General features: G+C 43.1%; 1 protein-coding gene and 1 pseudogene across 4 annotated transcripts in view; both read right to left on the reverse strand.

Moving 5' to 3' along the window:
• The window catches only part of TEC (tec protein tyrosine kinase), a 110459-nt gene that overhangs the window by 20603 nt on the left and 63837 nt on the right, over positions 1–26019 (reverse strand). For all 4 annotated transcript variants that reach the window (XM_040966371.1, XM_040966372.1, XM_040966373.1 and 1 more), the window contains exons 3-6: positions 7981–8085; positions 4107–4188; positions 3011–3139; positions 1270–1310 (exon numbers count right to left, since the gene is read on the reverse strand). In XM_040966371.1, the coding sequence (XP_040822305.1) occupies positions 1270–1310; positions 3011–3139; positions 4107–4188; positions 7981–8085 (357 nt within the window). The remainder of the gene's footprint in view (positions 1–1269; positions 1311–3010; positions 3140–4106; positions 4189–7980; positions 8086–26019) is intronic.
• On the reverse strand, positions 18968–20046 carry LOC121146815 (annotated as a pseudogene).

Below are 26019 nucleotides of genomic sequence, written 5' to 3' on the forward strand. Positions count from 1 at the left end.
AGTGTAGGATTTTCCTCACATCACTGGAGAAGAAACTTGCGGTCTAACAGAAACTGCCTAATGTGGCAGACCCTCCAATGCTGGAGATGCTGATGCTACTGGTCCTCTCCTGGGGTCAGCACACAGGGGAAGAGCAAAGACTGTTTTTAAACATGAAAAGGGATTTATCCAGTGTCAGAGGAAAGATAAGGGTAAGATATGACTAGAGACCAGGAAGACTAAAGAAGAGCCAGCATCCAACTGGCCTTCAGCACAGGAAAGTGCTCTCATCAAGTCTCTACCCAAAGGAATTTATACTGTGTTATGCCAACAATGAGCAAAGCACATGCTTAGAACCTGCCATGTTTGTACTTTTCTTTTTAATTTTTAATTTTTCATGTTGTTTACATAGTTGACAAGGATATGAGCTCATGAGGACCACTGCTCTTGTAAAGCAGAGTATTACAATACCCATTTTACAACTGAGGTAACAGTGCCTTTAGTAACTCATTGCTACAGATCAGATTCTGACCAGGTCCACAGCGCAGGCTTCCTCCACCATACCCACTTGTCAAAGGCACATCGCCAACATATGGAAGTCACTCCTTTGTCACAGCAGTCTTATGATCAAAACATTCCTTTAAAGTTCCATAGCTCTCACAAAGTTCTATCCATTGGTTCACTCCCCTAATGGTCGTAACAGATAGTTATGCCAGACCAAAGCCAGGAGCTTGGAACTCCACCAGGTTTCTCAAATGAGTGACAGTAGCCCAAGTGCTTGCATTCCTCTGCTTTAACAGGCTTATTACCAGAGAGCTAGACAGGAAGTAGACAGCCAGAACTAGAACTGGGACTCACAAAGGATGCTTGTACAGTGCACCACAGACAGCAGCGTAAGCTGCTGTGTTACAACTCTAGCCCCTAAAATGCATATTATTTTTTAAATGCATGAATGTAAAGGTTTTAAAATATCAAAATAAACTTCTTGTAATTCCACCTCCCAGAAACTTTCTGAAGTACCCTCATACATGCAAAATGCTGGATGATAACACGACCCTTAATGATAAAATTTGATACAACTGATACTATTTGACACCAAGAAAAAGCCAAACAAGCCAGAGTACTTATGCTTCTGGAATGATCCTGAAGGAAAAGTTATATGAACAAATGTACTCAATAAACCACAAAAGCTTCCTTGACTAATAGGCTTTCAGGCTTGAATTACTAAACTTATAGACCTGCAGACTTGAAACGCAAAGACCAAATACCCACAAGTTAGAGACCACCTACCTTCTTCGTTTCTGGTGCTGGAGGTAGTGCTTTTTTTATACCTGCAAATGCCAACAATAAAAATGGATCACAATGTTATCTACCACTGACAAAAGTGTGCTGGTAGTTGGAAGAAAAAGTGAGAATCAGCACATAGATAAGAAATTCCTCCTGACTCTGGTTGCTCTTATCACTGTTGTAGAACAGAATTAAAAACTGCTTTTATAGCTGGTTGTATTTCTGTCTTCTTGAACAGACTATAAATGTCATGATGACTGGGACCCTACCATATTCTTCATATCCCTTCCACTACATAAACTATGAACAATGCTTATTGAGTCAAACAATAAGTTGAAATTAACAAGGCAATCTGTCCCTTCCTCTACTTCCCAGTTTTAACTGGCTCAGAGCTCCCAGGTAAAGATGGAATTTCCCAGCTAGGTGTGGACAAGGAACCAAATTCTGATCAAAGGCCTCTATGTACAAATTAGATATATCATTTTCATTTTTTCAAATTGATTTCATTTTTAAATGCCCACAACATCTGAGCCTGAGCCAGACTGCTGACTCCCAAGGTTTGCATTAGCAGGTTGTGGGATAGAAAGCAAAGATGGGACTGGACCACAAGCACTCTGTCGCTACAACACCTGCCCAGTGCTTCTAGTCACATATCTTAACCTTAAACAACCTATGGTTTCCTTCTCTGTTTCTGCTGCCAAGAAGAGAAAGAATACAAAAGCTGGGCCAATCTCAAGAACTACTTTAAAGACTACCCCTACCACCACATGTGACCATATTGCTACATGAGACTGAAATAAAATCTTCTCTGTAGTTGAGGTCATACTAATTTCTGGGTCTCTTCTTATAGCAGGAAAGAGTGTGCACATTAACTAATGTCAAACCTTATGAAATCAAAATGGTAACAATAGTCTTGCAACTGTGAGCCTGTCTCTTCAATGTGCCAAATTAATGTCAAGACATCCAAAAGATTCAGGGAGCTGCACCCCATAGAACTGAGTGCTGAATAGAATGAGAGGGTCATCTGGACTCGCCTTTTGCACAGAGCAGCATCCCTGACAAATGACAGCTCTGCCCACAACAGGAAGCTTGACCAGCCCTGACTGGCAGGGTGCAGCACCTCACATGGCCCCAGCAGAAAAAGAGAAGTATAGCACACTCAATTATTCTGAGCAGCATCTTACAGTATGCACAAACTGAGTGTGTGTTTAGCCCATAACTAATGGCCTTTCGTTTCCAGTAGGTTGAAGGGTCCTTGGTGTCAGTATTAGCCCTAGACATTTTGTTTCCTCTGAATATTGACATGGCACTCTCATCATGACAGTTCATCATTCTGTCAGTTGTGGAGCCACTTGTAAAATCTCTATCACCAAGCTGTATGAGAACAAAAACAACCCTACTCAGATGCACTGCTCAATGATGTCTCTAGCTACGTGGCTGGGAAGTTTATCGTTAAGAAAGCAAAAAATTAGTGAAGAAACACTGCTGACAGAGCCACACTGAGCTCATGTTGTAAATAGATTCCTTTTGAATAGGCTTCAATATTGTCATTTTAAAAGCTCCCCAAAACAGAACTTTTGATTCCATGAGTAGGTCCCACTGCTAACCAAATATCATCATTCTTATAAGACATACCTACTGTATGTTTTCATCATGCTAGAGAGTGTGAGGTAATTAATGAAACCACTTCATCATATCAATAACAAAGTCATTCTAACAACAATCATGGAAGACGAGTACTTACTGCTTTCAAAAAGATTGTATTTTTCACATCCAGGAGCTAGCTTTTCCGTCTGTCTACAACACTGATAACTTCCATCTGCCCAGAACTTGGGATGATATTTAATCATAATATTATTGTTGTTCTTTATTTCTGGAATTCACAGATAGAGTCATGATTAGAGATCGCACAATGCTGTAACACTGTACATCATTACTTATTCCTTGGATATTATGTTCATCATAAGAATACTTCAACATCATAAGGCTATGCACTAAGAAAGGCCAAAAGGTTCTCTCACTTCCTTTTTTGGGTGAAACACCCTTTCTCAGCAGAAGTAACTGCTGCTACATCAGGAAGGGTTTATGCAAAAGTTGTTCCACCAGCATTTTGTCTGTAAGAAAAGTAATAGGATTGCACAGGAATAACATTTAAATCTCGGGTATATGTCATTCAATCTATACCAAAAGTAGACAACCCAGGCAATTTCTTAGAAAATACAGAATTGTGCTAACAGGTGTTACTGCCTTCATATGTATTACAGATTTAGTGTAAGCAGGCTTTTCTTAAAAAATATTTACATGCAACTGGCAAGAATATGATTTTATTGTATCATTTTTAAGGGATTTATTTATTTATTCTGAAAGTCAAAGTTACAGAGGGAGGAAGAGGCAAAGAGATAGAGATCTTCCATTGCTTCACTCCCCAGATGGCTGCCATAGCCAGTGCTGGGCCAGACTGAAGAAAGAAGCAGGAGCCAGAAGGTTCCTCCATGTCTCCACGTGGGTAACAGGGTCTCAAACACTGGCCATTGTCTGCTGCTTTTCCCAGGCCATTAACATGGTGCTGGACTGGACGTGGAGGAGCCTAGACTTAAATGGCAACCATAGGATACTGGTGTTGCACCACAATGCTGGCCCCCAAAAAGCACATTTTAAACAGGGAAGGTAGCTCCAGCACATGTTGGTATCATAGTCACAGAAAGTTCTTGAGGAAAGTCAGTGTAGGTTAGGAAATTGTGCATTCAAGAATCATATTAGCTTTATTTCTGTTTTAGTAATGATAATGTTGTCTCCTAAAATTATGGAGAGGTTAATTCTGTCATTTACATGAATTTTACCTTCTTTTAACTTCTTCACCCACTTGTCCCGACTATGTGCACTAGGTGCAAAAATATAAAGTGTGTTCACATCATGGACAACCTACAATAATACGAAATAAGAACTTGGTGAGAAACATTTAGACACAACATTTTCTGTCCAGTCAAGAGCCCTGCGCACCACAGTTTTTGAGATAGGATCTAAAGAACATAAACATGTTTTTTTATAAGATTTAATTATTTTTTATCTGAGAGGCAGATTCACACAGAAAGAAGGAAAGACAGAAACTCTATCTGCTGGTTCACTCCCCAAATGGCTGGGGGTTCAGCAGGCTGGGCAAGGTAGCCCCAGCTGTTGGAAAATATGTGGGTTAATATTGGAAGGGGGTGGACTGGGCAGGGCCAAGCAAACCTTAGCCCACCAGCAAATGCAAAAGCCAGGATGGAACGCAGGTCATGCCAGGCTAGGCTGTCACATCTACTCGTTTGCATGAGCCAGGGATGGGAGCAAGGATGGTTGCAGCACCCGCCAGTGAGAGTTAGGGTTAGGGACTAGGGGTCAGCCCAGGGACTGGAGCTCAGGCCAAGCCAGGAAACAGCATCCAAAAGCAAAGGCTGAGACAGGGGAGGGACTATGCCAAGCTGGGTCAAAGAAACCACTGGCACATGCAAAATCTATGGATTGCAACAGGCCTGGTTGGGGAATAAAGGGGACACTATGGCCGGGTTGTGGTTTCCCCTGGTGAGCACGAGGGCCAGTGTGGGGACTGTGGTTTGGTCTGGACATGGTAACATTGTCCCTTGGCACAAGTGTGGACTGGGTCTTGGGTGTGTCATACTGAGCTAGACTCCAGCACCCACAGGTGATCATGAGAACCAGAATAGGTGTAAGACAGGCTGGCCTAAGTCTCTGCCCCTGTGAGTTAGGTATGAGCTGTGTCTGGACGCGGACCAGGTTTGGCTGGGCTGTAACACCCAAAATAAAAACTGGAATGCGTGAATGCCGGCCAGAAAACATTACTGTTCTTGCTAGGATAGGCAGTAGACTAAGTAGGGCTGGCCCATGGAACCACCCATGTGTGTGAGATCTGGGATTGGGAGAGGTTCTGACGGAGGAGCTTGGGGAACTCTTCTGTCAGGACACAGTCCCTGTAGGTGAATGCAAGAACCAAGAAAGGAAGCAGTCTGGAGCCGGCCAGGTAATGATACCCACCGGCATACATTTGCAACAGGTTAGGGGCAAGCCAGGCTGAGCCAGTTTACATCACCCGCTGGTGAATCTGAGCACCAGACTGGACTGTGGGTCAGGACAAATTGAGCCATAATACCAGCCAGCTTATACTAGGGCCGGGACTAGAGGCTGTCTGGACTGGGCTAGGCTGTAGCCCCCACTAGCTGGAATTCTGGGTGGGCCAGGTAGGACAGGCTATAGCACCCACTGGAAAATGCTGAGGTAAGGTGGGCCATGCCAGACTGGGCCGCAGCATCCAACCAGCACAGGTAAGACCTAGGGAAGGAGGGGACAAACCTGGTGGAGGGGGAGGCTGCATGGGTCTCGCTGGCTAGACCAGCACTCCCACTAGAGAGCATGAGAGCTGGAATGGGGACAAACCAGACCAGGCAGGGCTACAACACCTCTTGGCCTCATGTGAGCTGGATCAGGGGAAAGCCAGGCTGGGTTGACTGTTCCTATGGGCACATGCATAAGCCGGAGTGGGTCAAGGTCAGTTGGGTTTTGCCACAGCATCAGCTGGCAGATGCTAGCATGGGGGGCAAATTCTGTCAGGCTAAACTGTAGAACCACCTGGAGAGTGCAAGATCCAGGAGTGGGAGTGGACCCAGTAGGGAAACAGTGGGTACCTCCCTCTTGGGTTGCCACTCTGACTGGCAAGGATGAGAACCAGGACTGGGGCAGGCACGGTTAGACAGTGAATGGCACCTGCCAGCATACGTATGGGCTAATAGTGGAGCTGGCTGGGTTGAACTAGGCTTCAGTGCCCATTGACATGTGTGAGAGCTGAATGGAATGTGGGATAGAAAGGACTGGTCTACTGTACATACTGGCAAGCATGGGAACCAGGGCAGGGGGGCAGGCCTGGTGGGGGTTATTGTGGGTCAATTGCTACTGGTTTGCGTGAGGGCCGAGTATGTGGTGGGCAGAATCAGGTTGGGCTGAAACACCCATTGGTTGTAGAGAAGACAGGGCTAGAGACAAAACTGACCCAGCAATGGCAACCACCAGCATGTGTGTAAGCTGATTTTGGTGACAGACTGTACCAGTCCCTGTATTGGCAAGCACACGCAATAATCAGGTCCGGGATCACCTCAGATGAAGTTTCTTTGGGAATCCCCCCAAATGAATCACTGGACTCAGAGCCCCAACCATGGGGAGAATTGCAGGTTTCATGGTCTGAGTGTGGAGTGCATGTGTCAGAGCTGGTCCTCCTCAGGGACTTAGATGGAGCAGTGACCAGTATATCCAGGTGCTGATGAAGGATATGGCAGGACATTGGTGTCTGCAGGGGACACCTGGCACTATAACCGAGGATGGAGGACAGAACAAATTCAGCAACTACCCCAACCATGTGTTGACAGAGAATATCTAAGGTGAACTGTGTCAACCAGTGGATTCTGGAGGGATTTCATCATGCTTGGAGTGGTGAGATCAGCAGTAATTCAGAAATATCAAAACCTCTTGAGCAGGACCCTCAGAGATGCCCCACATTGGAGTCCCTGAGGTGGTGTCAGGTGGATGTCCTCCATCCCAGTGTACAGAGGCGCTTGGGGGACTGGGTGTGGCTTCTCCCACTATCTCCCTCCTTCCTCCAGATACAGGAAGGAAAAAAAAGAGAATGTGGAAATAATGGTCTCCTACCTTCCTGTAGCCCTTGACCCTAACACCTTAATCAACTGCATAAAAACCATCAAAAATAAAAATAATTATCGGGGAAAAAACTTGAATATCTTAGCTGACAGCTTCCAGCCTATCTTAATTCCCTAAACTGGTACACAATTATTTCAAATGTGATTGATGATTTTATGGTAGCAGTGAAAAAAAAAAAAACAGAAAACACATAGAAGCACTATATTGAAAAATATTTTGGCAACTTTCCCCTCAGGATGTGATGAGGCCACAGACGGGAGTGAAAGAGGACTTTCACTTGGGGATGCTCACCACTCAAAAAAAAAAAAAAGTGCAAAAATGTCTTCTATCAGAGAGAGGCTGATGTGCTGCTTGAGAGGGTCCCTGTGCTGCCTGAGCTGTCACAGCATGGGCACACCTGCTACAGATGCAGACTGGCCCAGATGCTACACTTACCCTCAGCAAGACCATCTCAGCATGTGCTCTTTAAATTCACAAAGCGGCACCGCATAACTCATTTAACACTTGGGTGGCTCTATTCCGTTAGTCATTAACGAGAATACTATGATTTGACCTGCTGTACTTTGCAAGATCATCCTGGGGTTGGAATGGAGATATGGAATATCAGGCTAACCCTTTAAACAGTACAGTTGAATCAACAGATAATGCTTAATACCTCTTCCATCACAAGGAGCCTTTTCATCTCATTTCTGCTTGACAGTAACTCATCAGTGCATTCGGTCTCGGCCTCTACTGCTAGCTTTAACTGCTCTCTGATAAATCTGAGTAGCAGTAAAAAGGATTTGGTGTTGAGAAACTCAGGGCTGTGAGCAGTGTCTAAATAGATCAAAACAAGAACTAACCAGTGTTTCAATTAATACTCAAGAAGTTAATGGAAAAAAAGGCAATTATTAAAAGTGGCAAATGAACCCAAAACATCAGTCATGAGAGGGTGACAGGAAACTGTAAAGTTAAATAGCAAATATGACCGAAAGCCCAGCCCAGCACTGTTGCGAAAGCACACCAGCTCACCTGAAACGGATATTTATTTTGACAAGGAATGACAGCATCATCATTCTTCACTATTTCCACACATTTGATTTTGGAAATATCAATAAATCCTTTTCTGTATTTTTTCTGTTAAAAGAAAAAAGAGGGGAGGAGTATTACAAATGACAATTGTACATCAGAAACACTATTAATAGTAGTAATTGTTAATGAAGTTGTTGAATCAAAAAAACAGAAATTTCCTAAATAATTATTGTCTCCCTTAACTGTTAAAGTAACACAAAACACTTAGCTGTGATTAACTCTAATCAAAAGTAAGTTCTTTAATTTCTCAAGATGAAACTCTTCTGTCCTTATCCCCAGAAAGGTCTAGGACTCAGGGGGACCCCCTTTCATTGCTGCCTTCCCCTCCCAGACACTTCCCTCTGTCAGCTTCTTCTTCTTTTTTTTAAAGATTTATCTTTATTTCCATTACAAAGTCAGATATACAGAGAAGAGGAAGACAGAGAGGAAGATCTTCCGTGCAATGATTCACTCCCCAAGTGACTGCAACGGCCGGCACTGCTCCGAACCAAAGCCAGGAGCCAGGAACCTCCTCTGGGTCTCCCACGCGGGTGCAGGGTCCCAAAGCTTTGGGCCGTCCTCAACTGCTTTCCCAGGCCACAAGCAGGGAGCTGGATGGGAAGCGGAGCTCCCGGAATCAGACCCGGCGTCCACATGGGATCCCGGCGCGTTCAAGGCAAGGGCTTTAGCCACTAGGCCACACCACCAGGCCCTACCCTCTGTCAACTTCTTGATGACACTCCTTTCCACTCATCCAAAAGCCAGCACTGGGAACCAAACCAAGGAGAAGCGCCTGTCACCCAGTCACAGACACAAGCTCCAGGCAGACAGCACTCAGACCTCAGGGTCATGCAGGTGGACTTAATCACAAAAGTTTCCCACTTATCCTTAGATTCAATTGCTCTCCTTTTCCCCCCACAGCCCTCCCTCCCTCTATGCAGATGTGCACTGCAGCAGTGAATTCTGGGCACAGTAAGACCCCATCTCCAAATCACTGACTCCCTGGAGCACAGTCATCTCTGCACCTGAGAATCCATCCAAAACAACACAAAGCAGCAGGTGCAAAGATAACATAACAGGCTCACTAAAAAGTAGTAAGAATAAAAGTGTTTAATGCTAGGATGAACTGGAAACATCCCACACTGGAAGTTGTGCAGGACTAAGGTAACTTCATTTGCTAGTTATGCATACAGTATAGAGAAGGGAAGGTGAAGAACACCAGGCCATCCCTGGACCCTGTTTGTTGAAGACAGCTAACACTGGCAACCTTGGGGTTTTTTACCCTGACCTAGGAACCTATTGCGCATCTCTGCTATCATTCTAAGACTGTGACACTTGTCCACCCTCTGGCTATCAGCAGCCCATATCCCAACTATATTCTGGTTATCATTTCACCAATGCCTTCTATTTCCTCCCTCGCTCTCCCATTCTCCCAATCCATCTGTCTCTTATACATGTATACATGAAGCTATACCCCCTTTGATGTTACTTCATCCTGGACTCATGATATCCCTACCAAGTAGGCCCTACCCTCCCCACTCTAGCTCAAGGATCTCAAATGACCCCAAAGCCCACTAGACTCCTCTGTGTCCCTGACTCCAAGACCTCCTGGGTTTCCTTCCCTCCCTTCCTCTCAGCTTCTCATGGGACAAATGCCTGCAGTGTGTCAACAACCACCTGGAGGAACCAAATGATCAGATAGGGAAAACTCATTTCCCAGCATGCAGCTGCAGACTTGAGCCAGGTGATTTCAATCCTCAGTGTCCCCACAAAATTTGGTAATTTTCCCAAATTTACCTAGGGGAGAGACCAAATAATTACTGTATAACATAATAAATGTCATACAGAAAGAGATGCAAGAGTGGGCATTTAACTTCACACATCTGCTTCCTGTGGTTGATTTCCCAGATCCAACTCCTACCTCTAGCTTCCTACTATTGCAGTGGCAGCCATGGCTCAAGTGATTGGTTTCCTGCCTCCCACATCAACACCTGGATCGCACTCCTAGCTCTTGTCCTAGCCCAAACCATTGCAAGCATTTGGGGCATGAACTGGCTGATGGAGGCTCTTTCCCTCCACCTCTCAAATAATTTTATAAGCGTGAAGAGAACACAGAAAAATTATGGCTTACATTTCAGAAGAGAGAGAAATCCCAGCATTATGTACATGCAAAGAAACAGTCTGGCATGCTTTCATTTTCATGTGTAAAATGTAATACTACTCATGTCATATGCTTGCTAAGAGAATTTACACGAGACAATATGGGAGTACTTAGAAACGCTTGTGAGCATTAGGCCTAGCAGTTAAGCAGCTGGTTAGGCTTCATATCTGAGTGCATGGGCTGCATGAGCAGATCTCCTTGTGACTCCTGCTTTCTGCTAACACAGATTCTGGGAGGCAGTGGTGACGATCCAACCCGTTAGGTTCTTGCCACCCATGTGAGAGACCTGGACTGGGTTCCTGGCTCCTGCCCTTGGTCCCAACATATTCCCAGCTGTTGTAAATGCTGGGAAAATAAATAAGGGAACAGGGAAGTACTTTGGGTACCTCTCTGTCATTCTGTCTGTTTATTAAATAAATAAACAAGAAATTGTGCAGTCTTTTTTTAAAAAAGTCTTGGAAAAAGGATATAAAAAGGTAAGTCTATTTTTGTGCAAAAAAAAAAACAACCTTGAAATACATTCATAGTTTTTCCATAATGCATTTTCCATGAATTTTCTGTAGATCACTTGAATTTGCAAAGCGCTTACAAGAATACATGGCCCACAGTACAAGATTTGTAAGTGGTTACTAAATTAAAAAAAAAAAATCATTATACTAAAAACATACATAGGTGGGCCCAGCGTGGTAGCCTAATGACTAAAGTCCTCGCCTTGCATTGCACCAGGATCCCATATGGGTGCTGGTTTGTATCCTGGCTGCTCCACTTCCATCCAGTTCCCTGTTTGTGATCTAGGAAAGCAGTTGAGCACAGCCCAAAGCCCTGGTATCCTACACCCATGTGGGAAACCTGGAAGAAGTTCCTGACTCCTGGCTTCATATCAGCTCAGCTCCCACCATTGCAGCCACTTGGGGAATGAATCAGCAGACAGAGGATTTTCCCCTTTGTCTCTTCTCTCTGTCTCAATCTGCCTTTCAAATAAAAATAAAGAAATCTTAAAAAAATAAAATAGGTATAGGACACACAATGAAAATGCGAGAAAGAGCATCATATAGCACCTGATGCACAGTGCTACAAGTCTGCTCTGCCATGTCCCCCACCCTGCTGCTCCTGGGGTCTGTGCGCCTTAGTGGGCAGAAGGAATCACTAAAGCACCATGTTAACAAGCCAGACACACTCATTCTAGAAACAGTAGATAATACTAACAGTACAGACAACAGTGGAGCGGGCCGGGAGGAAGCCACTGTTGACATCATGGAATTTATCTAGACACTGCTCTTGGCAGCATTTTCCCCCTGCCAACTCTCTAGTCCTGTAGCAGCAGGCTGTAATCTGTGTCCCAAATGCCCATCTCCACCAGCCACATGCCTTGGCCACCAAAGGCAGCTTTTAGATAGGAGTTAATCTATACAGAAAATTTTGAAATTGCATATATATACCAGGATATATATATATATATATATGGGGTTGAATAGCTCCCACTAAATTCACACTTCCTGAGATATAATATCTAAATGTATAAAACTATAATTTGGAGTTATGTATCCAGATATCTTTCTATGAAACTAACAGATAAAGATTGAAATCTAAGTTGTTCTTTCGTTATTTTAGCTATTTTGCCAACAAACACTGACAGACCATCAACCAGGCACCAAGTGACATGCTGTGTGCTAAAATTCAAAGTCATGCAAGGCAGGCAAGTGGACCCTTCAGGATTTCACAATCATTTGGTGGGTGTAGGGGGAAGAAGTGAAAAGTCATGATCTCAAGTGATAATGGAATGTTCTTTTGTGGTAGGGCCAGAAACAGTTTGGGAAGTTAGAGGGAGGAAGTGACCTTTTTCATTCAGTTTTCAAAGGATGTAGGAGTTTCACTGTAGAGAAAGTGAAGAGCACTCCAGGCACAAAAACAAAACAAAGCAAACAAACAACAATAACAACAAAAAAACAGGTTGTGTATTTGGGGACCAAAAAAGGCGTTCACTGTGGCTATAGTTCATGGTGGTTCAGTGGAAGTGTAAGGTCAAGGCCAGATGGGAAAGGGACCTCCATGGTCAACTTAGCAGATCGAGGGTCTAAGTGATAAGCGGGGAGTGCAGGACTCAGGGATGCTTTGGAGAAGACCACCGGTGGCAGTGTATAAACAGGTGGACTTGGAGGGCAGGAAAGGTGCTAGGAGACTACCTCAACAGTGCAGATGAGAGAAAATGAGGTTCTGAACCAGACGGGGCAGCAAGTAGAGGGAGGAAAGCAGGAAAATGCTGTGAGCACTAAGATAAAGGAATTCACACAGAGATGGAAGGTGGGCACCTGGCCTAGCAGTTCAGCAGTTGGGCCACCTGCATCCCACATCAGACAACCTAGATTTGATACCTGGCCCCAGCTCCTTGCTCCAGCTTCCGCAGACCCCAGGAGACAGCAGTGATGGCTGAGTTGATGGGATTCCTGACACCCACAGAGCAGACCTCGCCAAGTCTCTGGCTCCCAGCTGCTGCATTGCAGACCACTGGGGAGGAGGCCTGTTCTCATTCTCACTCACTCTCTTTTTTTCTCTGCTTCTTACATAAATGAGGAAGGAAGGAATGTTGTAAAGGGCGGAGAAGATGTTGGGAAAGCTCAGAGAACATGAATTTGAGGGACCAATGACCACTGGTGCCATGGTCCTTGACAAGGAAAATAAAAGGGGGGTCAGGTCTGAAGAGGCATGGCTATAAAATGGTGAGTGACTTCAAACAGCAGGTTTAAAACCACTGGGAGGCAGTCAAAAATGCATTTTCTTTATGCCTGAAGATAATTCTGCCTTTCCAGTAGTATCTTAATCCAGCCATCTAGTCACATCTCAGACAGGGCTAAGGAAGGAAAGGCTTGGGAATGCTAAAGGATTCAGCACATGGAACAGTTACTGACAGAGCCATGATTCTTCTCAAGTTTGGCCTCAAGCATTTGCCTCCACTCTTTAGCCATTTAGCATTGGTCCATGGGAACTTTCACCATAAATATTATCATTAATCTCTTAACCTTGGCAAGTGCCTAACTGTAAATTCCTTAGGAGCAAAGGATTCTGTATGTTTTTAATCTCAATCCTGGTTCTTTGATATCTGTGCCTTGCCAACTTGAAAATATTATAAATCTAATGAATATGATCAGCTGAAAGACCAAGTAAATTTACAAATTAATTAAAAATGAATTGTCATGCCAATGTTGTGGTGTTGTAAATTAAACCTACACTTGCAGTGCCAGCATCCATGTGGGTGCCAGTTCATGGCCCAGTTGCTTTACTTTCAATCCATCTCCCTGCTAACCATCTAGGAAAACAGCAGAAAATGGCTTGAGTCCATGGGCCCCTGTACTCACACGGGAAACCAGGAGGAACCGTCTGGCTCCTGGCTCTGGAGCAGCCCGGCTCAGGTCACTGCAGCTATTTGGAAAGTGAACCAACAGATGGAGGATATTTCCACTCCCCCCTCTCTTTCTCATCCCGCCCCCATGTGTGTGTGTATGTGTGTGTTTCCTTCTTTCTAGAACACTTTCAAATAAAAATAAATCTTTATAAAATAAAATGAATTGTCACCAAGGGAAGCAATGAAAATTACTCAGGTTGAACTTAAAGAATTCAGAACTGGAATTCTGGACCTGATTCCAATCATGATCACCGGGATGGGCATTTGGCTGAATAGTTAACACACTTGTTGGGACACTTCCATCCCATATTGGAGTGTTTGGACCAACTCCCATCCCTACTGCTTGCTGCCTGTAGCAGCCTGCTAATGCAGATCCTGGGATGACTCAAGCAGTTGGGTTTTTGCTACCCACTGAGACATGGATTGAGTTCTTGAACCCCCTACAGGCCTTAGCTGACCCCATAACCTCTCCACTGGTTGGTTTCCTGACAAGCCCACAAGTTACAACAGGAATAAATAGTAAAGACTCTCATATAGGGCGTGAATTTGTATTAGTCAGGAGAAACAACCAACAGGATAGAGATGCAGATGAAGATTAGTTCTGGCAGAGACTTCACATGATCACATAGACTAAAAACTCCCACAATCTGCCCTCAGCAATCTGGAGACCCAGGCGAGCAAGATAGGGCATGACTCAGTCCAAGCCTGAAGATCTGAGAACTGGCCAGCAGTGAGGCTTCCAGTCTCATGCCAAAGGACTGAGAACCAGAGGTCCTGAGCTTCAAGGCCTGGGACCCACTGCATTTCCTTATCTCTCACAATCTTAAGTGGGGCCAAAAGACTAAGCTCCAGCCACAGGAAAAAGTGAGATGACCTTATTTTCTGTTCTCTCCAACCTCTGCCACCATGTCCATGTCCTATCTTTTCCTCTGCCTCCCTCACAAGATCCAGTGGAAGATTCTGAAGATAGTGGAGACACTAGATGGAAGAGACCTGGATTTCTGAATCACTATATGGAAGGCAGCATATATAATGTAAGCAAGAAGGAAATGTGCTGTGATTTTAAGGCACTGAGTTTGCAGGTAGAATATGTGACAGTAGTTAGCAACCTTGGATAATACACATACATTCTAGATGAAGAAGTCCCCATACCTCAGATAATGAATACCTCACATTATTATTTTTTATTTTAATTTTTCATGATAAAGTTCCATAGGCTCAGGGATTCCCGTCCCCACTCTTTTCAATTATCCTCCCCTGCAAATGTTTTCCCCTAGATTTTACAATAGTATAGTCCTTAAGCAATGGTCACAAGTCCAGCATTCTGCTACTTAAGTGTATTATGACATTGTAGGAACAGACAATGGTACAGAGTCCCGCATGCTATTGTCAAGATATATTTAACAGTTTCTAGATGAATACATATACATACATGTTTACTTATATATCTATTGATCGTGTATTTTGACTGAAGGTTTCCTTATATCAGAGAGACCATATGATATTTTCCCATTTGGGATTGGCTTATTTCACTGAGCATAATGGTCTCTTAGTTGGGACAATATTGTTGTAAATGGAAGAAGTCCATTCTTTTTAATGGTTGACTACATAGAGGAGATGTACCTCCATTTCTTTATCCATTTTTCTTTTTAAAATAGCAAAAACATGGAAATACCACCTCACATTCTTTACTAGTAAAAAAAAAATCTATACTAAATCTGTATAGCCCAAGGTGTACAAAGGAGGTCACTGAAGTGGTTTTAGGTAGAATTAAAAATCTTAATTTTATATATATATATATATAGTTTCAGGATTACCTTTTATTGATAGATTCTCAATTATTAAGTGATACAGTTTCCTGTTGAAGTAAGCTTGAAGAAAAATATTAAAATATTTAAACAAAAACACTAACACAATAGTCACTTTGCAGAGGACACTTATGAGTATACATGGAAAAGATACATATGCAGTACATACAACGGCTGATATTTGAGTGACCCTGGATTAAATTATCCATTTATTTATAACACTAGCATTACTTGGATTTTTAAATTTTCTACCCATCAATGTCAGCGGGAATTCCAAAAATTCATGGAATTAAAAATTTATTTTGGTGTAAAAATTATTTGAAATTTCTTATAGTTTTTCATAATCTACACTTCTACACATTTTTTTAAAGATTCCACATTCCTCCACAGTGTGTGTTAAGAATGCACTGGAATTACTAACTTTCATCCATGGCTTCATCCACAGATGCACATTCAATAGAAATCCCCTCCCCTCTCCTAGGAGAAAAACATTCCTGTACAAATTCCAAATGCCTAATTTCTCCTATCCCATCAAGTTGCAACCCTTATTGATAGGAAATAGAAAATGCAGAAATAGAAATAGATTTGCCATGGCATTTGGATTCTGGAGACAATCCTGCTACCAGCACACATTTTCAGCCCACACTTGGTGCAAAGGAACTCCAGGGACGATGAGCATACAATGAACTCAGTGGTGGAAGTTGACCTCTGAATCAAACCCCAAGGGTCCAAAATGATTTCCTGGGGTGAACTTAAATAGACTAAATCAGAGCATCTTCCATAACTCAGATTTCAATTGCAAAGTTGGTCAAAAGTTAACACTTACATTGGCAACATTTGCTACCATCTCACAGCCTTCCACACATGCAGCCTTCTAATATACATCAACTATACACAAATGTCCTGTCAATCTCCAATTACCACAGTAATTATCCCATTGCACCTCTGAGAAGTCGACCCCACTTACGTCAGGGACTCCTCCTCAGTCACAGGAGATGGGAACCCTTGGATATCTCACTGCAAAGACCTTCACTTAAAGAAAGAAAGGAAGGCAAAGAGGAAGGGAAGATAGAAAAGAAAAAAGAAAAGAAAAAAAACCTCTTCAGCCTAGATTTTGGTTCTTGGGTTTTTATGGTTAACATTGCCCAATAAAAGTTTGATTCTATAGTACTTGAGTGTCTTGTCCATGAATGTGCATGTGCACATGTGTACTCAAGTGTTGAAGAGATAGCATATTTGCATAAGCATGTTGAGAGAGGCAATGCACGTGTGCATGAGTTTGTGTCTGCACTTGTACTTCCCTTCTTGAAAGAGACAGTGTGTGTATGCATGTGTGGGTGTGTTTGAGAGTGCATATGTGTATGCACAAGTGTTTTTAAGACTTCAACAGCCAATTCCAGAGTTCATGGCTCTTAACTTCAACTTCAGAAAAGCAGAAATAACTAGAATCACATAGCACCATCTTTTATCAAGAGAAACTTGAAGGAGATAAGCTTTGCTGATTGCCATTGAGAGTTACTGTCAGCAAAATGGCCAAGACAGAAAACCTAATCTCCAGGAGAGGAAGATTGTGTCAGCCACTCATAACCCAAATGCAAAATGGCAGCATAAGTGGCAGCTTCACATGGAACCTACAATTGCAGCACGAACAGAGATCTGATACCCACCCCCGCCCTGCAGGGAGGACTGCGAAGAGACCATCCACATCAAGGGCAGTCCGGCGAGTGGGATTCCCCCTACAGCCTCACCCTGGGCTGGGTTTCTGGAAGAAGACAAAGTCCTCCTGACCTCTCAGGAATGTGGCCTCCACCATGCCACACCTGGCCAGTTCTGCCTCTGCTTCTCTGATGTTAGCAGAGGGTACAGGGGCAGGTACCTAAGCAGAAATTGAAATCTAAATTACTTCAAATTGAAATGAACATGGCTTAAGCAGAATATCAGATAAGAGACTACTGGACCCTGGGTATTTCTCCAGCTCTCTCATCAGCATTACAAAGATTACACTGCAGTTAATTCCCTAAGTACCTCTAATATAGTGGCCTGCCTATCATGATGGCTTCCCTGGACTACTCCCTACCACCAAGATAGCAACAACCCTTCTGCGTTTTTCCCATGAATTCCCTTTGCTTGGTCTAGGGGGAATAGAAGGAGCAGGCAGGGAAAGGAAGGTAGTAACAATGCTTACGAGTGAACAAGTAGAGACATGGAGAAGAAAATGTGTGTTGTAAAGCCAGGTCTCTAGAGGATACTCAAACAGAAATGCATAAAATTGCCTCAATGTGTTCCATGGGTATCTGTAAGGCCAATGGATGCCAGTCATTGCTTTTACTACAATCTGTACAGGAATATTCATTCCACTGGCATTGCAAATGATTAATTTATAAGGAACTTCTGTAATGCAACCTATCATTTGACAAGGTTCTAACATAAAATTATTTTTAAACCTATTTCTTTTGCCTGGGTATCTGATGACATCAAGGAAGTCTGGTTTTTGTATTCAGAAGCTCAGATAGTATCATGGTTCCGCTCAAGTGGGGATTCATCGACTTTCAGAGATAGGAAAGAAATGATGTGATGTCTGAGAACAGCATTGTCATGTAGCACATTAAGCTGCCTCTTGTATCACTGGTATCCCATATCAGAATGCAAGTTCTTCCAGCCTCTCCACCTCCCATCTAACTTTCTGCTAATGCACCTGCAAAGATGACCCAAGTACTTGGGCCCCTGCCCACCCATGTGGGAGATCTAGATGGAGTTTCCCTGATTCTAGTTTCAATGTGTCACAGAAGTAGCTGTTTCATTCATTTGCTATGAATGTTATGCTTTAAGATATGTTATGCTTTAAAATACAGTATCCTAGGCTGACAATTTTTTGCTTTTGGAATCTGGAATATGTCGCTACATTCTCTTCTGGGCTATGGAGGTTCTTATGAGAGGCCTTCTGTGAATTTTTTTTTTTAAAGATTTATTTATTTTATTGGAAAGGCAGATGTACAGAGAGGAGGAGAGACAGAGAGGAAGATCTTCCATCCAATAGTTCACTCCCCAAGTGACCACAACGGTCGGTGTTGTGCCAATCCGAAGCCAGGATCCAGGAATTTCTTCCAGGTTTCCCACATGGGTGCAGGGTCCCAAGGCTTTGGGCCGTCTCAACTGCTTTCCCAGGCCACAAGCAGGGAGCTGGATAGAAACTGGAGCTGCTGGAATTTGAACCGGTGCTCAGATGGGTGCATTTACTGACAGGACCTTAACCATCACGCTATCGCGCCGGGCCCACCTTCTGTAAATTTAAATGCCATTCTTTCATATGTCTTTTATTTTTTTTCACGTGCACATTTAAGGATCTCTTCCTTATGTTCGATTGGAGAAAGCTTGATGACCATGTGTCTTGGTGAAGATTGCTTTCGGTCAAGCCTGTTGGGAGTTCTGTGCCTCTCCTGGATGTTATTTCCTAATTCTTTCTTTAGATTGAGGAAATTTTTCATTTATTATTTCATTAAATACATTTCTAAACCAGTTTCTCTTTCTGCACTTTCTGGGACTCCCATAACTCTTTTTCTTTTCTTTCTTTGTTTTAGCTTAGATATTTGAAATACAACTTTATTCTGATTCTAAATGAAAAGGAATGGGAATGACAGTAACAAACAATATTTCTCCATTGAATATTGTGATGTGACTGTTAGCAGTCCTGTTTTGGAAACTTGAGAAGAAAAACCACTGCATTCCCAACAGCTAAACATGCAGGTCCAACAGACGAGGGTGTTAACTGCCACATTCACTCCAAGCCCATTCATCTCCAGCATCCCACAGATGACGTGCATGTTCTACTTAGCTAGACAAGAAGATTGCCCACTCGCCCCTTTGACATCACAGGACAGTTGTCTACAAAACTAGACTTCTGACACCAGGCTCCAGCTTTGCTTCCTCACAGGTCGTCATCCTCATCCGGGAGTGTATTTGTCTGAGCACTCTCAAGGTTGTGCTCATACTGCGCTGCCAATGCCGGGTCTATCACCACCTCTGGCGGGGCGAGAGCAGGCATGGCAACAAATTCCAGGTTGGGGTCTCCAATGAGCTTCCTAGCAAGCCAGAGGGCTTCTCAAAGTTGTAGTTCCTTTTGGCAGAAATGTCATAGCACTGGAGATTTTTCTTTCAGTGGAAGACAATGCATTTTGCCTTCACTTTCCTGTCCTTGATATCCACCTTGTTGCCACACAGCACAATGGGGATGTTCTCACACACTCACACCAGTTCTCTGTGCCAGTTGGGCACGTTCTTATAGGTCACTCTGGATGTCACATCAAACATGATGATGGCACAATGGGCTTTGATGTAGTAGCCGTCCCGTAGGCCGCCGAACTTCTCCTGGCCAGCTGTGTCCCACACGTTGAACTTGATGGTTCCCCGGTTGGTGTGGAACACGAGAGGGTGCACCTCGACGCCCAGCGAGGCTACATACCTTTTCTCGAACTTGCTGGTCAGGTGGCACTTCATGAAGGTCGTCTTCCCAATGCCGCTGTCACCGACCAGCACCAGTTTGAACTGCAATTATGGCTCTCCCTGAGCGGCCATCACGGCGTTATCTTCCAGAAGTGTCTCAACTCCCGCAACTCTTATATTTGGCCTTTCAATAGTGTCTTTCAATTCTTGAATGTTTTTTATAGCTTGACCCAGCTCTGCTTCCAGTTTTTTGTTTATTTACCCTTGGTGACAATAAATATCTTCAAATTCAGAGATTCTGCTAGCAAAGCTTTCCTTTGTCTTTGAAAAGAAAATAAAATTCTTCCACAGTTAAGAAAAGGTAAAAGAATATGCCTCTTCCAAACCTGCCCCATAAAGGATACTTAATGATGTTCTCTTGACAGAGAAGAGGAATAGCACCCACCAAAATCAAAGGCAAAAATAACAGAAGACTAAATCAACGAATAACCCATCGCTAAAATGATGGGACCAAATTATCACCCATTTATATTAACCCTGAATGTAAATGGATTAAATTCATCAACCAAGTGTCATAAATTAGTAGACTGGATTAAAAACACAAAATCCATCTGTTTGTTACCTACAGGAGACATATCTCACCAACAAAGATCAGCAGAAACTATATCTCATGGATTCTGATGTTTTTGTTTTTCTTTTCATTTCTTCAAAACAGTTTTTCTCCTTATATTAAATTCTTCGATGATTCCTAGGTCATGCAGCAGCATCATTTTCTTCAAGAAGGTTCTTGATTTTCTTTTTTATTTCTTTAATAGTACAGTAGTCATTCAGTAGCATGTTATTTAACTTCATGGCACTGTTAATTTCTTTTTTTCTTCCTGTTGTTGATTTTGTTTTGTGGCTTTTCATTTAGGATGTGTACAGTAACTGTATAATGGAGACTATCATACCCAGCACCATGTTATTTAACGTCATGGCACTGTGAATTTCTATTTTTCTTCCTGTTGTTGATTTTGTATTATGGCTTTTCATTTAAGATGATACATAGTAACTGTGTAATGGAGATTATTATATCCAGATGTGAGGACACAATGCGATATGCATCTCTACTTCCAGATCAAAGATGGATTCCCAATGAATTGTTTACTATATCTTGACAATAGGATGTGGGATTTTCTGCCATTGTCCATGCTCACAATGTTGGACACATGACTGTTAATGCAGTACTATACTATAGTAACAATGTAGGGAAACTTGGTATGGAAGATGAGACTTTGGAAAAGGGTAAGGAAAATCCCAGGACATATGGAACTGTATCATAAAATTATAATAATAATAAATAAGAAGTAAAATAAACAAATAAATATTCTTCATGAAATGACTTATATTACTTATTTTGAAAATCAGAGTTACAGAGAGATCTCAGATGGCCACAAAAGCCAGGACTGAGCCAGGCCAACGCCAGAAGCTTCTTCTGGGCCTCCAGCATGGAGCAAGGGCCCAAGTACTTAGGCCATCCTCTGCTGCAGGAAGCTAGATCAGAAGAATTAGAAGCCAGGTCTTGAATCGGCACCATATGGATGCCAGCACCACAGGTGGTGGCTTAACCCGCTACACCACAAGAACAACCCTGCTACATATTTGTTTAAAGAAGTGACTTTTATAAGATAAAGCTAATGGGAGGGACTCTGCACGTATCTCATAGACTGAGGAATTGGCCCAGGGTTATCTGTCTGGGTGACAGGTAAATAAGGTTCACTGTTCTATCCTTATGTCTATTCTTAAGAGTATGTGAAATGTTCCATAGTAAAAAGTTTAAGAAAAATACTTCATGGGCCTGGCGCAGTGGCCTAGCGGCTAGAGTCCTTGCCTTGAATGCGCCAGGATCCCATGTGGGCACCGGTTCTAATTCCAGCAGCTCCACTTCCCTTCCAGCTCCCTGCTTATGGCCTGGGAAAGCAGTCAAGGACGGCCCAAAGCTTTGGGACTCTGCTCCCGTGTGGGAGACCAGGAAGACGCTCCTGGCTTCGGCCTGGCTCAGCAGTTCTGCCCTGGATGTTGCAGGCATTTGGAAAATGAACCAGTGGATGAAGGGGGTCTTCATCTCTCCCCTTCTCTTTCTCTTCCAAATAAATAAACTTTAAAAATTGAATTGGGAAACAGCTCTAAAAAGACATTTCTCGAAGGAAGCCATACACATAGCCAAAAAGCACATGAAAAAAAAAAAAAAACACCTCAACATCACTAATCCTCAGGGAAATGCAAACTGAACTCACAATGAGCCATTATGCTGCTCCAGTTACACCAGGATTACAAAAAGACAAATAATAAACACTGTGTGGGAAAAAGGGGCAACTGCTGGTGAGTATAAATTAGTATAGCCAGGGGAATCAAGATGGCGGAATAGGGTAAGGACATGTTTAAACGGACGGAGAAGCATTTAACCAGAATAAAGCAGAGAGGACATATTTCAGGAAATATGAAAGGACAGAACAATAGCAGAGGGGTACCTGGAGACTGACAGACACAGGAAAGTAGAGGGCACAGCAGTGTGGTGTTGCAGTGAATGATATTCCAGCACGGCGATCTAAACTCCACCAGCAGCCAGAACTCCACCAGCAACCAGGTGGGAAGGGACTTTCACTGGGAGCTTGGGAGATGAACCCAGACGGGGAACTGTCTGTCCTGCTGGTCCATTTGATTTGACCAGGAGCAGAGACAGAGCAGCAGGTCCCAGGCGGGCAGTGCAAGAACAGCAAGGATTTCATAGCCCAGTCAGCCCCCTAGAGCTGAATTGGGCGCCATTTTGCCTAAGGAGGAAAGGGCAAGGGAAAGGACTGAGCATGCTCTGAGAGGGAGTGAGCTCATTTCTGACTCGGTGAACTGCAACGACGTGGCATTATACGGGTTCCATCCAGGGCAGGTCTGGGTAACCCTCGGATCTGTCAGCCAGCAGATCAAGAACTGTTGAGGTAGCACGGGGGGCGCCATTTGCGCACTGTGACAAAAGCTTTGGGACTGCAGGGGGCAACAGTGAACTGCACATGGGCTGAGCTCGCAAGAACTCGCTGACGTCCCGCAGGAAAATAATACCGACTGTGGCATCGTACCGGTCAAAACAGGTCCGTGTGGCACCCAGACCTAGCATCCAACAAGTTCCGACAACATCAGCGCCACCAACAACCTAACTAGATAGGACACCTGGTGTCTCTTTAATCCTGGAACCCACTCCAACCAGAAGAGGGAGACAGGTTGCAGAGACAACAGTGCAGCCTCAGCATGGTATCACAGGAGGTGGAGAGTGGTTAGCCAAGAGCTGGGCTGTGGAGACCACGGTGGATATCTGACATAAGAAGCCAGACCTGGAACTCACTGGAGGTTGTGACACAAGTGGCTGCAAGCAAAAAGTTGTGTACCAACTGCAATAAGTAAAATCGCATTGTAGACCTGTGGGTGACACAGCTTAGAAACCTGCCCCAAGAAGAAGACTCTGCTAACCAGAAGTACAATGATCAAGAGCAAAAGAAGAGACAAAGGCACAATGAATATTACTGAAAACTCCCCTGCAAAGTAGCAAAACCCTATGCCAACCTCAGAGTTAACTGAGGAAGACATTGAGAAAATGGGGGACACAGAATCCATAAGACTCATTTTAAAGATTCTGCTCAAAAATGAGAAGTTAATGCAAGAGTTCAAAGAATTTAAGGAAGCAGTAAAGGAAATCCAGGCTGGTATATCAGAAATTAAGAACACAATAGAGCAAATTACAAGTACAGTGGAAAGTCTCCAAAATAGAATGAAGCAAGCAGAAGAAAAAATCTCAGAATTGGCAGATATCTCCTGTCACCAGGGGGAAGCAAACAAAAAGCTGGAAGCAGAGCTGGATCAGGCCAAAAAAAGTATTCAAGAATTGAAAGACACTATTAAGAGGCCAAATATAAGAGTTATGGGAGTCCCGGAAGGTGCAGAAAGAGAAGCTGAGTTTGCAAATGTATTTAATGAAATAATCAAGGAAAATTTCCCTAATCTGGAGAAAGAATTGGGAAACAAGATCCAGGAGGGACACAGAACTCCCAACAGGCTTGATCTAAAGTGATCTTCCCCACGACATATGATCATCAAGCTCTCTTCAATTGAACATAAGGAAAAGATCCTTAAATGTGCACGTGAAAAACATCAATTGACATATAAAGGAAAGCCAATTAAGCTCACAGGAGATCTCTCACAGGAAACTCTACAGGCAAGAAGAGAATGGAGTGACATATTCCAGATTCTAAAAGAAAAAAATTGTCGGCCTAGGATAACATACCCTGCAAAGCTTTCTTTCATCTTTGAAAATGAAATAAAATTCTTCCAGAGTAAAGAAAAGCTAAAAGAATTTGCCTCTTCCAAACCTGCTCTAGAAATGATACTTCAAGATGTTCTCTTGACAGAGAAGAGGAATAGCACCTACCAAAACCAAAGGCAAACGGGAAGAACATCCCAGTAAAATGACAACAGAAGACTAAATCAATGAACAACCCATTCCTAAAATGACAGGACCAAAGTACCACCCATACATATTAAACTCTGAATGTAAATGGCTTAAGCTCAATCAAACATCATAGATTAGTAGACTGGATTAAAAAACAAAACCCATCTGTTTATTGTTGGGAGGAGACACACTCCAACAAAGATCAGCGGAAACTATATCACATGGGTTTTGTTGTTTTCTGTTGGTTTCATCTCTTCAAAAAACTTTCTTCTGATTAAATCATTCAATGACTCGTAGATCATGCAGTGGCATCATTTTCCTCAAGAAGGTTCTTGATTTTCACTTCTTCAGCTACACGTTGGACATTTAAAAGCATGTTGTTTAACTTCTTGGTGTCGTTAATTTCTTTTTTCTTCCGGAAGTTGATTTTGTTTTGTGGCTCTTCATTTAAGGGAAGGTAAAGTAGTTGTGTAATGGAGACTGTCATATCTAGTAACATGTCATTTAACTTCATGGCATTGTAAATTTCTATTTTTCTTTCTATTGTTGATTTTGTATCATGACTTTTCATTTAAGGGAATGTACAGTAGTTATGTAATGGAGACTAACAACCAGATGTGAGGATGCAGTGTGGTCGGCATCTCTGTTTCCAGACAAAGATGGACTTACACTGAAACTGTTTATATTATATTTTGACAATAGGATTCTGGACTCTCTGCCATTGTCCATGCCCGCAATGATGAACATATGACTGAGTATGAAGAACTATATGTTAATAATGATATAAAGGAACGGGGGAGAGGGAATTGGGGAGGGGATAAGGGAATATGGAACTGTATCGTAAAATGATAGCAATAATAATAAAATGTGAAAAATTAGAAAAAAATTAGTATAGCCATAGGAAAGAACATGGAGGGTATCCAAAGCACTATAAAACCATGACGGGGTTGTGGCACAGCACATTAATCAGCCACTTGTACAGCCTGCATCTCATATCAAAGGACCTGGAATTGAGTCCTGGCTCTGCTTCTGGCTCAGCCTCCTGTTAATGCATTTCCTGAGAGTTAGCAGATGATGGCTCAAGTGCTTGAGTCCTTGCCATTCGTGATGGTGACCCCCTGGCTACTTTGTAAAAATCCAGGGGGAGTAAGGGCTGGCATTGAGGCATGCATGCAATACACCAGCATCCCAATTGCGTACCAGTTCATGTCCCACCTGCTCCCTTCTGACACACCTTTGGCTAAAGACCTGGGAAAAGCAGCAGAAAATGGCCTTTCCACCCATGTGGGAGACGTAAAGAAGCTCCTGGTTCATGGCTCCTGGCTCCTAGCTTCAGACTGACCTAGTCCCAGCTATTGCAGTCATTTGGGAAGCAAGCCAACTGATGAAAAATAACTCCATATCTCCCTCTCTCTCTCTGTCTCTCTCTCTGTGTAACTCTGCCTTTCAAATAAATAAAAGGAATTTAAGGGAGTAAACTAACAGATAATCTGTCTCTCGCCCTCTCTGCCTTCCAAATCAATACAATAAAATAAACACTTAGGGGAAAAAAACAGCAAAAACTGAACCATAACATGACCAAATATGACCTAACAATCCCACTACGAGTATATACACATGTACCCAAAATTAAATCAGTCCTTGAAAGAGACACCAGAGCTCTCATGTTTAGTGCAGCACTATTCACAAGAGTGATGAGATAGAAAAAGCTGAGAAC

Source organism: Ochotona curzoniae, unplaced genomic scaffold (assembly GCF_017591425.1).
Source record: "Ochotona curzoniae isolate NIBS_2020 unplaced genomic scaffold, NIBS_Ocur_1.0 scaffold_4505, whole genome shotgun sequence".
Taxonomy (NCBI): domain Eukaryota; kingdom Metazoa; phylum Chordata; class Mammalia; order Lagomorpha; family Ochotonidae; genus Ochotona; species Ochotona curzoniae.